The 13,791-nt window shown below is 44.3% G+C and overlaps 1 protein-coding gene across 1 annotated transcript in view; it reads left to right on the top strand.

The window, feature by feature from the left end:
• Positions 1-5,125: 5,125 nt before the first annotated feature.
• MB21D2 (Mab-21 domain containing 2) overlaps positions 5,126-13,791 on the top strand; it is a 57,610-nt gene continuing 48,944 nt past the window's right edge. Inside the window, exon 1 of the mRNA XM_085069408.1 lies at positions 5,126-5,497. Within this exon, the coding sequence (XP_084925534.1) occupies positions 5,287-5,497 (211 nt within the window). The 5' untranslated portion in view covers positions 5,126-5,286. The remainder of the gene's footprint in view (positions 5,498-13,791) is intronic.

The following is a 13,791-nucleotide window of genomic DNA, read 5'->3' as shown; positions in this document are numbered from 1 at the left end:
AGTCACCCAGATTTTTAGCTACAGATGCAAAGTCTGTGGTGCCTGGAGGGGGAATGAGGGGGCAAAGCCCCTCATGTGCTCTGGGAGACATCTGGAGGACACTAGGTGTTTGGAGAGGGACACAGCTGAGTATAATCCATGCTGGTTTGGCAGGCAAATTTAACAGTTGTGACCATACATGTCACATGTGGAGACAGCTCTAGATGTGACTTAAATGGGGTCCATGGGTCAGAATGTGGCTGATTTTACCCTACAAATGGGGGAAATCAAGAGAGACCCCTGAATACAGAGCAGGAGCCCAATTTCTTGCCAGTTCCAGATCTCCAGAGTCTGGGAGTGCTGTGATGGGGCTCTGTGACTGCAGTTCCTCCAAGTCTTGCCCCTTTGAAGCATGTAACTTGACTAGCAGAGCCAGGGAGACATCATTTGTCCAGACTTCATCTAGAAGTCTGCTTGCCCTGTGTCTGCACTAAACTCAGTCTTTGTAGATCCCAGCCTTGTGGTGCCTGAAGACTGCTACCTGTAAGAGCTCTTTTGAAGATAGTTTTGGGGTGTGAAATAGAGGCAAAGTAGAGGCAAAGTTTCTGGCATCAGAAGGAAGGGAAGACCTCATGCAAAGAAGCACAAGGAGTGCTTTGGTGACATCATGGCATGCTGTGACATTCCAGTTATGTCCGGGAGTCCCAAAATGTCTCACTCCAGAACCAGACTAGGGAATGCTAGTAGAGGGAAAGACCTGAAGAGCAATGAAGCAGCTGAAGTACACAAGATTATCATCAGACAAATGAAAGTGAGGTCCTGATTAATGTGAAACGAGGTTTGGTGCTTCTCTGGGCTCCTTCCTGGTGCTGGGACTCTGGGACTGTGCAGATCTGGGAATTGAGGCCACACAGAGGAAGTGTACAAGCAGAAGAAAAGGGAGAAATCTTGGCCAGGATTCAGCTATCAATGGGAAGAGCACAGCTGAGTGCAAAGCCAGTGAAGGAGAAGGAGAAGGATGGCACAGCAGGATCCTTGGTCTGCCACTGAGTGACTGCCTCTCTGTGAGCAGCTCATTTCCCTGCTCTGTCATTCTTCTTATCTGCACAGACAGCCTGTTCTATAGGCCAGGACCAGGTTTCTGCAACATGAGGCACAAAGGACTCTTGAACAGCTTAGAAGGTACAGCAATAATACGAAGCAGAAATTGCAGCCACCAGATGGAGAAAATAGAGCACTTCCAGTCAGCAATTTTGTTCCTGGTGAAGTCCCATGCCACATGAAGCTTTGAGCTACAGCTGCTGCAGTGCTAAGTACAGAAAAGGGAGATCTTTCTGGAGTCTACTTTAAAATTAAAAAAACTGGGTACAATTTCCATGAAATGAGGGATGAATTTAGCTCATTTTGCATCATGCTCTAATTACCAGCTGCAGTGAAATATTCTGATGATGTATCTCAGACTCCATCTTATTTCTGGATCTTGTTCCAATTAATTCCCTCTACCAGTTTACAGCATCTAAACGATATGCACTGAGCATCAGGCCATGAGTTGCCTGGTCTTTCTCCCTTGGTATCCTGGGCCAATTGCTCTTCATAGCTACTGCAGTACTGTTTTGCCAGTCTTAGGATGATGGTATTAATACTCACTTGCTATCCAGCAGTTTTTTGAGACAGCCTATTCAAGTGTGAAAAGCTTTATGAGGTCCCAGGTCATGGTACAGAAGTGAGAACAGTTATTTCTTCTCTTTCACATCACTTCTCTGTGGCCTGTTCTATTTCTGAATGCTGGAAGTGGCACTGAAAAGAGGGTATCTATTCTGCAAGACAAAAAGAAGAAGAGGTCTATTTTGCAGGAGGAAAAGAAGAAGACTGTTTGAAGGAAAGAGAAAACACAAGGGAGAAAGGAAGGGTGAATGTGAGAGGAAGGGCACAGATTCTAGTACAGGTGAGAAACAGTTTAGTAGTCCAGGTTTTCAATCCCTATTCCGAATAAGGTGAATGTCCTCATTGGCAAGTCTTGGGGCCAGCATGGCAGAGGCCATAGATTCCTTCCCGGTTCCAAATAATGCTCCCAAGAGGAGCTTTGAGGATGCTGCATTTTTTTCTAAAAAGAGTTCAGTTTCAGAAAGAAAAAAGATTTGGTAGAAAACTCCTGGCCAACAGTATTTGCAATCTCATTCTCATTTATTTGCTCAAGTAATCCCCAGTGCTTGATTTACGTAAGACTTGAATTAACTGTGTATTTATTCAGAGATCTTAAATTACACTGATGTGATGAGGTAAAATTGCAAGCTGATGCAGTTTCAAGGGTATTAACAAGCACATGATGGTGAGGCAGATCCCACTTGTCACTGAGGAACCCAAGCCCATTCAAATGTTTCCAGAGAAGCTGGTAAAAAGGATCTTTTACAAGTGCAGTTGCTTTTAATGAAGCAAAATTTCTCTTAGCACTGAGGTGAAAAAGAGAGGTGTGGCACATATTAGAAACTCTTGAAGAAAATTAAAACTGCTTGCTTGATGCTGCTTTTGGTGGACAATCTTGGTTTGAGCTCAGACACTGAAAGAAGCACATTTTTGGATCTGAGCAATTTCTGAATAATGCATGGTACCAGGAATAAAACAAATTCAGATGAGCAAGAAGCATGGAGCAGTTAACACCCTGATCTAATGGAAATTTTCTCTAAATATGAAGGTGACTATAACTTCAAGCAGAACTGCCATTAAAAAAGCCAAACTGAAATCACCATTGCTTTGGCGTTAGCTGTTTCTGAAGTACTTCATGTTTTCAATAGGTGCTTAGTGAATTCAGGCAATGAAAGGTAGCTATGAAGTTGTCACTGAATGGGATTTAAACCTATTAAAAGAAGAGGGAGGAAAATGATAATATAAGTCTGTGGTTAAGGTGGGTGGAGAGTTGATGGGACTGTTTGGAGGTCCACTGAAAGACAGAATCTGAGATAAAATGCTCATAAGGAAATGACTGGAAGTTCCAGTATTGAAATATGCAGCAAGTAAGATTTGGTTAGGAAAGAAAGCTACCTGGTCCATGAAGCTTGTGGAGATCATCAGCTTGAAAAAGATGAGTGAGAATTGGGGATGAAAACCATAATTTGAATAAAAAGATCCGCCTGCTTTGTCTAAGTGGTGCCAGTGATGCATACAGCAGAGCTGCTGGCGGTTTGCACCACATGAAAGGGAAAAAAGGATACCCACATAGCTAAAAATGATTATGGCATGCACACTGAAGACTTAGAGGTGTTCAGAGATAGACAGGGCAACACAGAAGTTCTTGAAGTGGGTTGGGGTTAAGCAGCTACTGTGACTTCTACGGGAGCAGCATTATCACAAGAGGGAGCTGTCCGCCTGTATGAGATTGTCACCCCAGCTAGAAACACTGCGGGGAAACAGAACCAGGGTTCTCAAACCTGGAGAGGGGCAGGAGGCAAGAGGTCCTGAGTGCTCAGACAGGCAGTGACCACAGCAGCCTAGCATGGGAGCGCATGGGCTGAGCCGAGCTAGCAGAACTAATCCCACAGGGCAGGCCACCAACACTGCGCGCTGCTAATTGCTCTTCTGCAAGTCAGATCCTGCATTGTGTTAGTGCTATCAGTTAATTGGTTTTTTGTTGTTCTGTAGGCTTTGCTGGGGAGGTAGAAAAAGGAGAGGTGCTTGGTCAAAGTCAGACAAGGTGCTAGTCAGAGGTTCATGTGACAAGGCAGCTGATCAGCAAGGCTCCGAGGGTGAATGAAGCCGATGTGTCAGTCGGCTGTGAGCAGTGTCTGAGCACAACAGGGCCTGTGTACCCAGCAGAGGGCATGTGCATGCACGCACACACTCCTGCCTTTACCTTTGGGACATCATTTCTTAGATAATGAGCATATCAGTGCCCTCAAAACTGAATAAGTGGCTACAGGACAAAGCCAGAGGCATCAGGCCGTCTGCTTTGAATGGTTTGTGGTTTCTTTTATAGGGTCCAAGACATCCCTTGTGCTGAACTTCCATTTCTGACCAAGATAATGGTTCAGAGGAACCAAGCGACATCCCTAAGCTCAGGTTTAAAGACTGGCGTCTGCATTTACAATGTATCAGGCAAGCCAGCCTGTAACCTCGTCACACTGAGCGTAGTTTCATTTTCCAATTATTTCTCTGCACACTCATGCCCGATTCTGGTAGACACATTTTACTAGTCTGAGTCTGAGCTGAAAGCTTTGTTTCCTGCCAAGAATCTTGAGAGGATAATACATATCCAAGCAGTTTGTATCAGTGCCATAGCATTTAAATGCCACAGCTTCTAAATGCCCTATAGAAGGCAAACACAATATATTTGTATGCTTCCTGGGCAGGAAGACAGACAGCTCTTCCAGTGGATGCACAAAGGTATGTAATAGATCGTGCTGTATATGCTCAATGATGGGTCAAGGCACAGAAGATCAGGCTGAAGGGAGAAAACCACTGCAGGTTGGAAAGTTAGAAGGCATTAATATACATACAGAAGAAAAGGGTGTAGGTTTTTTCGATGGAAGAAATGGATGAAGATCAGAGGTCTAGGCTCCTTGCCACAGGCTGCTTGACCTCAAGCAAGTCTTCTGAGATCCCATTTCTCCCCCTACCCTTTGTCTATGTAACTCCCAGGAGCTTCGAGGCTTCGAGTCTCAAGTGCAACAGTAACTGTACTTTATCGTGGTCATTGCTCCTAAGATATACGACAAAATCACTTCTTATATACATATACGTATATTCAAAGCAATCTTCCAGATACTGTAAGAAGCTAAAAAGGAATAAACACAGAATGCCTTGGAACATGTGAGAGGAGCAGAGTTCCCAGCCGGCTATTAATCCACCGGCAGGACAAGGCTTTTGCTGAAGTTTAAAATTAAATTTAAATTAAAAAAGAAAGAAAAAGAAAAAAAAATTATCCCGAGCCAGCGGTCTGGCTCCAGCCGCAGCAGCCTCCCGCCGTGCCGCCGGCAGCGGACAACCCCCCCGCGGCCCCGGGCCGGCGCGGGCAGCCCCCGCTGCGCTGCGCTGCGCTGCTCTGCGCTGCGCTGCGCTCCCCCCGCGGCGGGCAGCGGGCGGGCGGCTCCGCGGTGCCGCGGGCGCGGCGCGGGCGGGGGCTGAGCCCGCGCGGCCGCTTGTTGATCGCGGCGGCCGGCGCCGCTCCGCGCTCCGGGCTCCGCGCCGGCGGCCAGTCCCGCGCCCGGGCTTGCCGCTGCGCCGCCGCTCGCATTCTTCCGTTGCAACAGCGCAAACCCCTCCTTTTTTTTTCCCTCTCCCTTTCTTTCCTTTTTTTTTTTTTTTTTTTTTTGCATGAAGATGGCGGCGCCTCTCGCCAGCAAGGCAGGGTCCGCCGGCACCACCAGCAAGCCTCCCTTCCCGGAGCTGGATTTCCGATCGGGAGCCAGGGTGGAGGAATTAAATAAACTCATCCAGGAATTCACCAAGCACGATCAGAGGGAGTACGACGACCAGCGAGCCCTGGAGATCCACACGGCGAAGGACTTCATCTTCTCCATGCTGGGTAGGGCAGGGACCGTGCGGGGCGGGGGTGGGGGCGATGCCGGCCGGGGACCCCCGGGCAGGGCTCCCGGCGGTGCGGCACCAGCGCAGCCTTTCCCTGCGCCCCGGGGCCTCCGGGCTTGGGGGGTCCTGGCTCGCAGGGCGGCTCTCACCCTCAGGAAACTATTTTTTCCTGTCCTATCCAACTAGCCTTTGGCAGCGATGTATTTATAAGCGCAGAGGAAAGGCTGGGTCGCAGAGCTGACCGGTGCCCGAGAAACACGCCGAGCCAGCAGGGCTGCAGGCGAGGGGAGCCCGACCCTTTATTGTTTTTCCACAGATATCAAGGCGTAGGAAACACAGATTTTATTTTTTTTTCCCTGGATCGCTTATTTTGGTTATTAGACCGGCTGATGCTTCTACAGGAGCATCTCCCGAACTGCCTTTCTTGCTTAGGTTGCAAAACTCGCAGCGAGTGGAGCAAGTCAGATTGTGGCGGGGGAGTCCTCATCTGCGTGAAACTTTGAATCGCGGGCAAGGATCCTTAAACCAGAGTGAAGCATGTGTTGGCCCTTGCGGATATCACCTGGGCTCTGGCATGACTAAGGCTTCTTAAGAGTAACAGAATGAGTAACAACTCTGATTCTCCACGTAGTCAGTTTCTGATAAATATTTACCTTGAATTAACTAAGAAATCACTCACAAGAACAAGAGCCTTCAGGACACAAGAGGATGCTCTTTAACATGCAGATTAGACCTTGAAATCAGTCATCCAAGTTTGAATCATTGTCTTAAACATTCTCTCAAACATTTTGGTGTAAACAGCTGCTGTGGCCAGTGAATGGTTCTTTGTAGCTCAGAGGTACACATACACCCTTAAAGCATACTTGGCACAAATCAAGTGTATGGTCTACATGTATACTCTGAATAACCTACATCACTTTTCTCATCCAGAAACACAGAGCTCTGCTATTGCAATAATTATTATTTTCTGTATCAAAGGATGGTCATTATAATAGACCACTTCCTCTATAGCCATGAACACACCTACACTCTGTAATGAGAATCTACCTGTCCCTCTGGTTATCTCGTAATGTACCTGGATAAGCATAATTGCCTGCTGGATGGGATTTTATGTGTGTATTGCTTTTTCACAAAGGGCTGGACAGGATATAGCAGACTAAATTTAGCCTGAGAACAAGGACAACAAGTTGAAAAGTCAGTAGTATATTTATAGTTGCAGTTATAAATATTTTTCCCTTCTGAGTTAAACAAATAAAAAGATGTGGTGAAGCCATGGTTGCATCAAGTCCTGTAGGATTTTTGTTTTTGAAAACCTGATCTGGTGGAAGTCATCCACTATTATGAGCTGATACATTTTTCAATCAGGGCTTTAAATAAGAGGCTGAGGAAGCATGGCTGGATAGGATGGAGCAAAGAAGAGCGGAGAGAAAACAGCTATAGCTGCAGTGAGGCTAGCAAGTAAAGGAAGCTTCATATGATCCTATTCAACATTAATAGTCTTTGCAGGGTACAGGGACCACAATTTCTTCCTGCCTCATGTGGGAAAAGGCAATAGAAGAAAGACAGAAGAATGAACTAGAGCATGCCTTATATTTCTGCAAATGCACCCTAATGCCTTGCTGTTCATGAAACAGAGAGCCTTAGGCTGTTTGGAAATAATGTAAATTAATGTGGTTGTCTTTGTTAATATAATGACTGGGAGATGAGCATTTTTCTGTTATAAATGTATAGCTAAACATTTGGTTTCAACAAAAGCTATATTTCTGTCTAAGTTGTACATGATAATTTGCAGTAAGTCTTGTTTCTGAATGGAAGAAGAGACTTGAGGACCGAGCCCAGGGCAGAAATGGAGATGGGATGTCTGATTTATCTGCGTTAGACCCAGAAGTTGTGTTTGTGGATCAGATCCTTCTTAGCAAGAGAGGCTCTTAAATCTAAAAGGATTTAACTTATTAATAAATAGCTCTTTCCCCTGTGCCTGATCCCTCCCATACGTACTGCTCTTATCTCGTCGGGTGATGATAGGAAAATTAAACGTAGCTTTCCTGATTTAATTACATTGGTGTGTAATTGGTGGATGAATGATAGGTGAGGAGACCTTGTGCGGATTCTCAGATGTTTGTACTCTGCATGGCTTGCCCTCTAGGTCAGACTTTGCTTTTAATTTGTATTAACTCTTTTTCATCTGTGTTACCTTGCCCTGGCTATAAGCAACTGAGCTCTGGGAGATCTAAAGTGTTGGACTGTGAGAAAATTAGGGAGAGCTAATACTTGTCATGCATTTGTCCAAAATCTTGTGCCCCAAGCATTAGAACAGGATTGCAAATTACTCACCTCTCTGGTGGGAGAAGTGAGTATTTTCTGAGTGTGGGCAGTTCCTGGACTTTCACAGTCACTAAGACCATATGGTCTTGCCAACACCCTACACCAAAACAACAGGTGTGTTTTGGTGCCTTTGCTGGGTAACTTCCTGTACTCATGCTGAGCTATGCCTGATAAATACTTGTCTCTTTGACCCAAGTATAACTGAGCTTCAGAGGATGGCAAGGCTGTAGTAACCAAGAAAAAGAATGGAGAAAAGACAGTTTTGTGTGCTGGGCAGAGGGCTGGCTAAAAGAGGCTGAGACACCAAGTCTCTGCCTGCTAGTCATGAAAGGAGCTAATTACTTATTCTCCTGATGACTCAGTTTTGGGGAGTTTGGTGCCTAAAGAATGATAAAGGGGTATTTTTATCAAATGATGATATTGCAGTCAGTGATATTTTGATTTTTAAAGCAGTTGGTGCCATTGTGGTGAGAGGTGCGTAGCAGTCATATTAAAACCCTTTAAAGAGTACCTGACCTAGAGAGTATTGTTCTTGCAGTACAAGTACTTTCAGGAAATTCTTTAATAAACACTACTTGTCTCTTTCTGTTCAGCACCTAAGTAAAAAGTAATGCACAGATGTGGTAGGCTTAGAAGACCCATATATTATGCTCTTGGGAACTAGAACGTTGCATAGAAAATAACCCCTTGAAATTTCTAGTGCTATTGCTGCCTCAAACCAGCTCATGTTATTAGGAATACTAATGCTAGAATTTTATTTTTTAACAAGAGATGGAGATATAAATAAGTGCAGACTATAGAGACCTATATTCTCTGCTCCAGGTACATGTCAGTGTTCAGTCATCTAGAGCAGTTTCAGGTTCTTTGGGTTGGTGTTTTGTTTCTATTTCCTACTGTGAGTCTTCTCAGTGGAGCCAGAAGACGGATGCTTAGGACATTTCATGCCATTCTCCTTCCCGAGAAATCAAATCAGGGAAAGGACTAGTTTAAATTGGTGCTAAAGTGGCCTTTTGGGTTTTTACCATCTCTAGTGTATCTTTTTGCCACTTCAGTGGTTACTTCTGTGGGAAGTGCCCAGCAGGGCAGGTCACACTTTTAGCATCTGCAGCCAGCTGCAACTTAGAGCTGTTGACAAGACCTCTAGAGAGCTTGTCTCAGCACCTGATACAGGAGAGGTGGTCAGCCTATTCTGAGATAATTTCCTAATTCTCTGGTGTCTGCCTGACGCTGTGCTGGGTGTGCTAGCAAGTGTTTGTGATAGAGGCAAGTCTCAGAGTGGAAGCTGCTGCCAGTACCAGCTTACCAAATAGAGTGAGCTACCCTGCTGAGCCCCTGCATCTATAGTGAGGCTTCCAGCTGTTTCTTGGACTGATGGGCCCCCAAAATATGTGTTGTGGAGGTGCAGATTGCTGTGCTGAGAACACAGGTGACCTGAAAATAGCTTGCTTTTGTCAGCAGCTTCTACAAGGAAAGAATTTTGCAGTCCCCCCCATACCTGAGGTCTGTGTAGTGGAACAGCACTGATAGTCTGACTCTTGTGTGGGTTTGTGTGGTATTTTTTCTTCCCCATCCCCACCTGCCATAACTTGCTGATAAAATCTGTTGTAGATTAGATTTCAGGCATTGTTTGAAGTGTTACCTGTTTGTCTGTGATACATCATGGAAATTCTCTGGTTCCTGTTGTAGCGTCGAGCTGATGCAATAGCAACAGGATCGGAGTGATCTCTTTAGGGTTAAGTCTTTTGTGTGTGTGCCCCTTCTCTCAAGAGAGGCCAATCATGATAGGAGCACACTGTACTCCGAGGCCTATGTTAATAAAGGCTCCCTGCTGGCATTCCCTGTGCTGCTGAATGCATAATGCACAGCTGTTAAAAACAACCTTACTGTATCGCAGATTTCGTTTCTGGCTTCACTTGTGTCTCCTCTCCCCGCAAACCACATGTTTCTGTATTTGCATTTGAGGCTGCAAGGGTTTCTCGGTGTTTTTGTTGAACTTTTTTTTTTTTTTTTGTTTTTAATTAGGTGACAGTGTACTAAACTGGTAAAGTAAGCTTAGCAAGCATTGGTAGCTTCTGTTTGGTTGTACATGCCAGAAATCAACCAATGTCATCTCACCGGGAATTCCATCAATATAACTAGTTAAAAAGGTTTGGTAGCCTCCACTGTCTCTTTGTTCAAAGGGATTGCTGGTCCATATATGTGTCACCAGTGAAAATAGATTGAATATCTTTGTCTCAATTTTTTTGAAGATGCCGATACTTCACTTGCTCAACTACTGTTTTGAAACATTAGTCTGTGATGCAAAGTATTTAGTGTAATAGCTAGGAACATGTCCTAAGGGCACAAATTCTCATGGCAGGCTTGTCAGACTGCCCACCGCCTGTTCCTTCAGTCTGTGGAAATATTTGTAAAAGATTTGGGTGAATACTTGCCAAGCCCAATTATGCAATTATGTTTTAAGGGCAATTTTATAATTATAGTGGAGGATGGTAACCAGGATACAGGAGTTGTTGAGGTTTTGACTTTTCCTTTTTTTTTTTTTTCCACATGACTTTGCATGAATGTTAAAACATTCAGGGCAATTCTAGTCAGAAACCAGTTGTTCAACTTTCTTTCAAGCAGCTGGCTGCTTTTATAGGTGAAACTAAGTTAAAGATGACTCCAACATTGCTTAGGAAGGCTAGAGGACATGTTTTATTATAGCTTTGGTAATCTGCACGTTGGATGTGTACTCAGAGTAGCTCACAGACAGTGTCCAGCCTAGAGAAGACTCAGAAGGTGAAAGTCCTGGAAAAGCAGAGGACTTATCATTAGAGCTAAGCAGAAAGCAGCTTTGGGGGTTGTATTCACACAATGTCCATTACTGGGAAAAGAGCAGTGAGCCTGCGTGGGAGCAAGCGTGAGAAAGCTGAAAAATGACCTCCAGCTGCGTGTCCAAGTCTTGTCCTGATGACTTGTAGTGTGATGTGAGTTCAGGAGCTGAATTGTAGTTTTACTGGAACTTAGAACCACATTTCATCGGTTCCTCATCCTAATTGGATTTTATATCCAGTGAAGGTTTATGACTTCTGTGAGCACAAAGCACAAACCTCTCTTACTGTCTGACTAACAAAAATATGGAGGTTGGCCTTTTTTTTTTTTTTTTTTTTTGCTAATGCATCTGGAAGGCAGCTTATCAGACATTCAAAACAAATCTTTCAGCAGCAGCTGATGTTCCAATTGACAGATGCAGCTATGGATTTTGCTGTGTTTCATTAAGAGAACTCTACTGCTTGCTTTAATTTCTACTGTTCTGTTGCATTCCGTTTTACTGTAAATAGCAGTTGTCCTAGACTGAGTGGATTAATCTGTGCCTTAGTACTTCAGCCAGCCTGGCAGATCTCTGAATCATGTACTTCTGCGTTAAACTTTCTGCAGTTCTTTCAAAGCACTATTTCAGTGACTGTGTGGTTGTATAGGAATCACTCAGTTTGAAGAAGATAGATTCCCTGCTCCCCAACATATTTGACTTTTGAGCTTTTAATAAACACTTGATGCTAAGAAAGTTAGAACAATCCTATTAATGCATTGTGTTTCAACTGTCAGACAGTCTGATTTTAACCTGATTTAAAGCATTTAATTAGAAGGTTGCTAATGCATTTTGTTACAAGCATGCTGATGTCGAAACTACAGTTTGCATACCATTGAGTGGGGGTGATTAGTTGCTCTAAGGTTCATAATATCCATGTCTTTGACACAGCAGTGGTAGCTACTGCCACCCACTCATGTTTAGGGCTGTGGGCAGACATTTTCACAGCATTGGGTGGCTTCAGCTGGTAGAACAGGAGGTGGGTGGCATCTATTTCAACCTAAGAAAATCGTTCTGTAGGTGAAACACTGAGTCACAATGAGGACACCCTAGACCTCTGTTCTGAACTGCCCCCAAATTTATGCAGACCTATGCAAGCTTCGGAAGGATAAGGATATGTAGTAGGGCCTTGGTACTATGAGGAATCTTGCTTGTGTCCTGTGCCTCAGCAGTCTGTCAAAGGTGGGGTGGTACTGGAGGAGTGGAACATTGTAGTGCTGCAGTTCTTCTTGGATGGTTTAATCACGCGGCCCTCCAAGACTAAAAATGTAAAGGGAAGTCTGTTTTTGAGAGTCATGCCCCAAAAAGTATTTAAACAGTGAAGACAAATAGTTGCCCTGTCATTGGATGTTGATCTAGTGGCTTTGAGATCAAGTACAATTCACCCTCTGTGAGAGAGATTACAACCTGACCCAGTTCAAGCAAGTAATCTTATTTTGTACTGAAGGGATCCCAAAGCAAAATTGGGACAAATTAGTTTCAAGAATGCATCCTGTCCATAGTCCCTTACATACTGACGTAATTTGACAGAGTCAGGCAATGTCTTTCAGTACAAGGCAGCAGTTTGGGACAGAAGGCAAGATACATGACATGGCCAAAACTAGAAGTCCTGCTTGGAAAGCCATTAGCAGTGACTCTCTTTTTTTTTTTTTTTCTTCTTTTTTTTTTTTTCCAGTGACACATTTCTGAGGTCATAATTTAGGAGAAAAGTAGAGGTTTATGTGTGGGATGGCACTGGTCTGCCTAGATCTTCTCTACTGTGGCTTGCTGTCAGACCATGCAGAATTTCTTCCACCCACTGACAGACTGAGAGTTCATAAATGGTTTGGTCCAGAACTGCTGAGCAGCTAGGGAACACTTTCAGTTGCATCTGGAAATAACAAAGTCAATTTTTGCTGCATAATCTGTTAGGCAATGGAATGTCTTAACTCTCTTGTTCATGTTGTGGGATCTTATGGCACTGCTCCACAACTCTCTCCAAAGGATGGATGTTTTTATTCAGTGGTGTGTATTTGACCTGGTTTAGAAAAGCAGGTGCTGAGGTTGTGAAGAAGGAGTGGTATTAAACATCTATCAAAAATGCTAAGACAAACATTGCAATTAGCTTCTATGCATTTCCCTTCAGCGCTTCTACTCTCTGCATTTTAATAGTCTGAAGAGTTAGTGATGCTTTCAGAGACTCCTTGTGGAAATGAATCCTGTGCTAATAGCTCTGGCTGTGTCCGATCCACAGGCACGTGCTTGGAGATATTTCATGTTTGTTTTGTACCTCACTAATTAATGTATAAGTTAGTGGTAGAACAGCAGGAGAGCTGCGTTTGCTGACACTTCATGAAATAATGATTTAATCCTTTGTGACACATTCCTGCTGAGTGTCAAAGCTGATAACTCTAATCTCTGTCCCTAGCTCAGTGCAACAGGAGCCTACTCTAGAAGATGTTTTGCATGATCTTGCAACCTCTTGTAGGTACTTTGTGACCAATTCATGTAAAATTTTTTTGTGCATTGCCACTCTTGAACGTGATTGTACAGGATTGTCTGGTGCACTGTGGAATCTGGAGTTGAGAGCAAACAAAGGAGCTAACTGACTGCATTCAAATGAAGTACGAGTTGTCCTGTGAGCAGCAGGGAAATACCCTCATCTGCTTCTAAATGCACCTCTTCCTTTGCCGCCATTCACAGCAAGGCATGGTTATATTGATCCAGAGGTGCTCATTGACAGGGCTTTAAATGAGCTTGGAAGGAAGAATGATAGACCAAGGGGTCTCAGTGCGCTGAGCTGGAGGACCATGACTGAATGATCAACTCCCAGTCAACCATGAAGCTGTGTGGATCTGCTGCTCCAGCTGGATCCTTACAAATCTATGGGGCCTGATGGGATTCATTCAAGAATTCTCAAAGACGTGCCAATGTCATCACAAAACCTCTCTCAATGATTTTTGAGTGGTCTTGTGAATCCAGAGAGGTCCCAGCTGTCTGGAAACTGCAAAACATTCCTGATTTTCAAGAAGGGCAAGAAGGAGAACCCCAGAAACTACAGGCCTGTCAGTCTCACTTCAGTGCTCAGTGAAGTTATGGAGAAGATTATTCTGGTAAGTATTGAAAAACACTTGAGAGAC

The sequence above is a fragment of the Lichenostomus cassidix genome, chromosome 9 (genome assembly GCF_008360975.1).
Source record: "Lichenostomus cassidix isolate B80296 chromosome 9, HeHo_3.0, whole genome shotgun sequence".
Taxonomy (NCBI): Eukaryota; Metazoa; Chordata; class Aves; order Passeriformes; family Meliphagidae; genus Lichenostomus; species Lichenostomus cassidix.
This window is presented reverse-complemented; position numbering and strand designations above follow the sequence as displayed.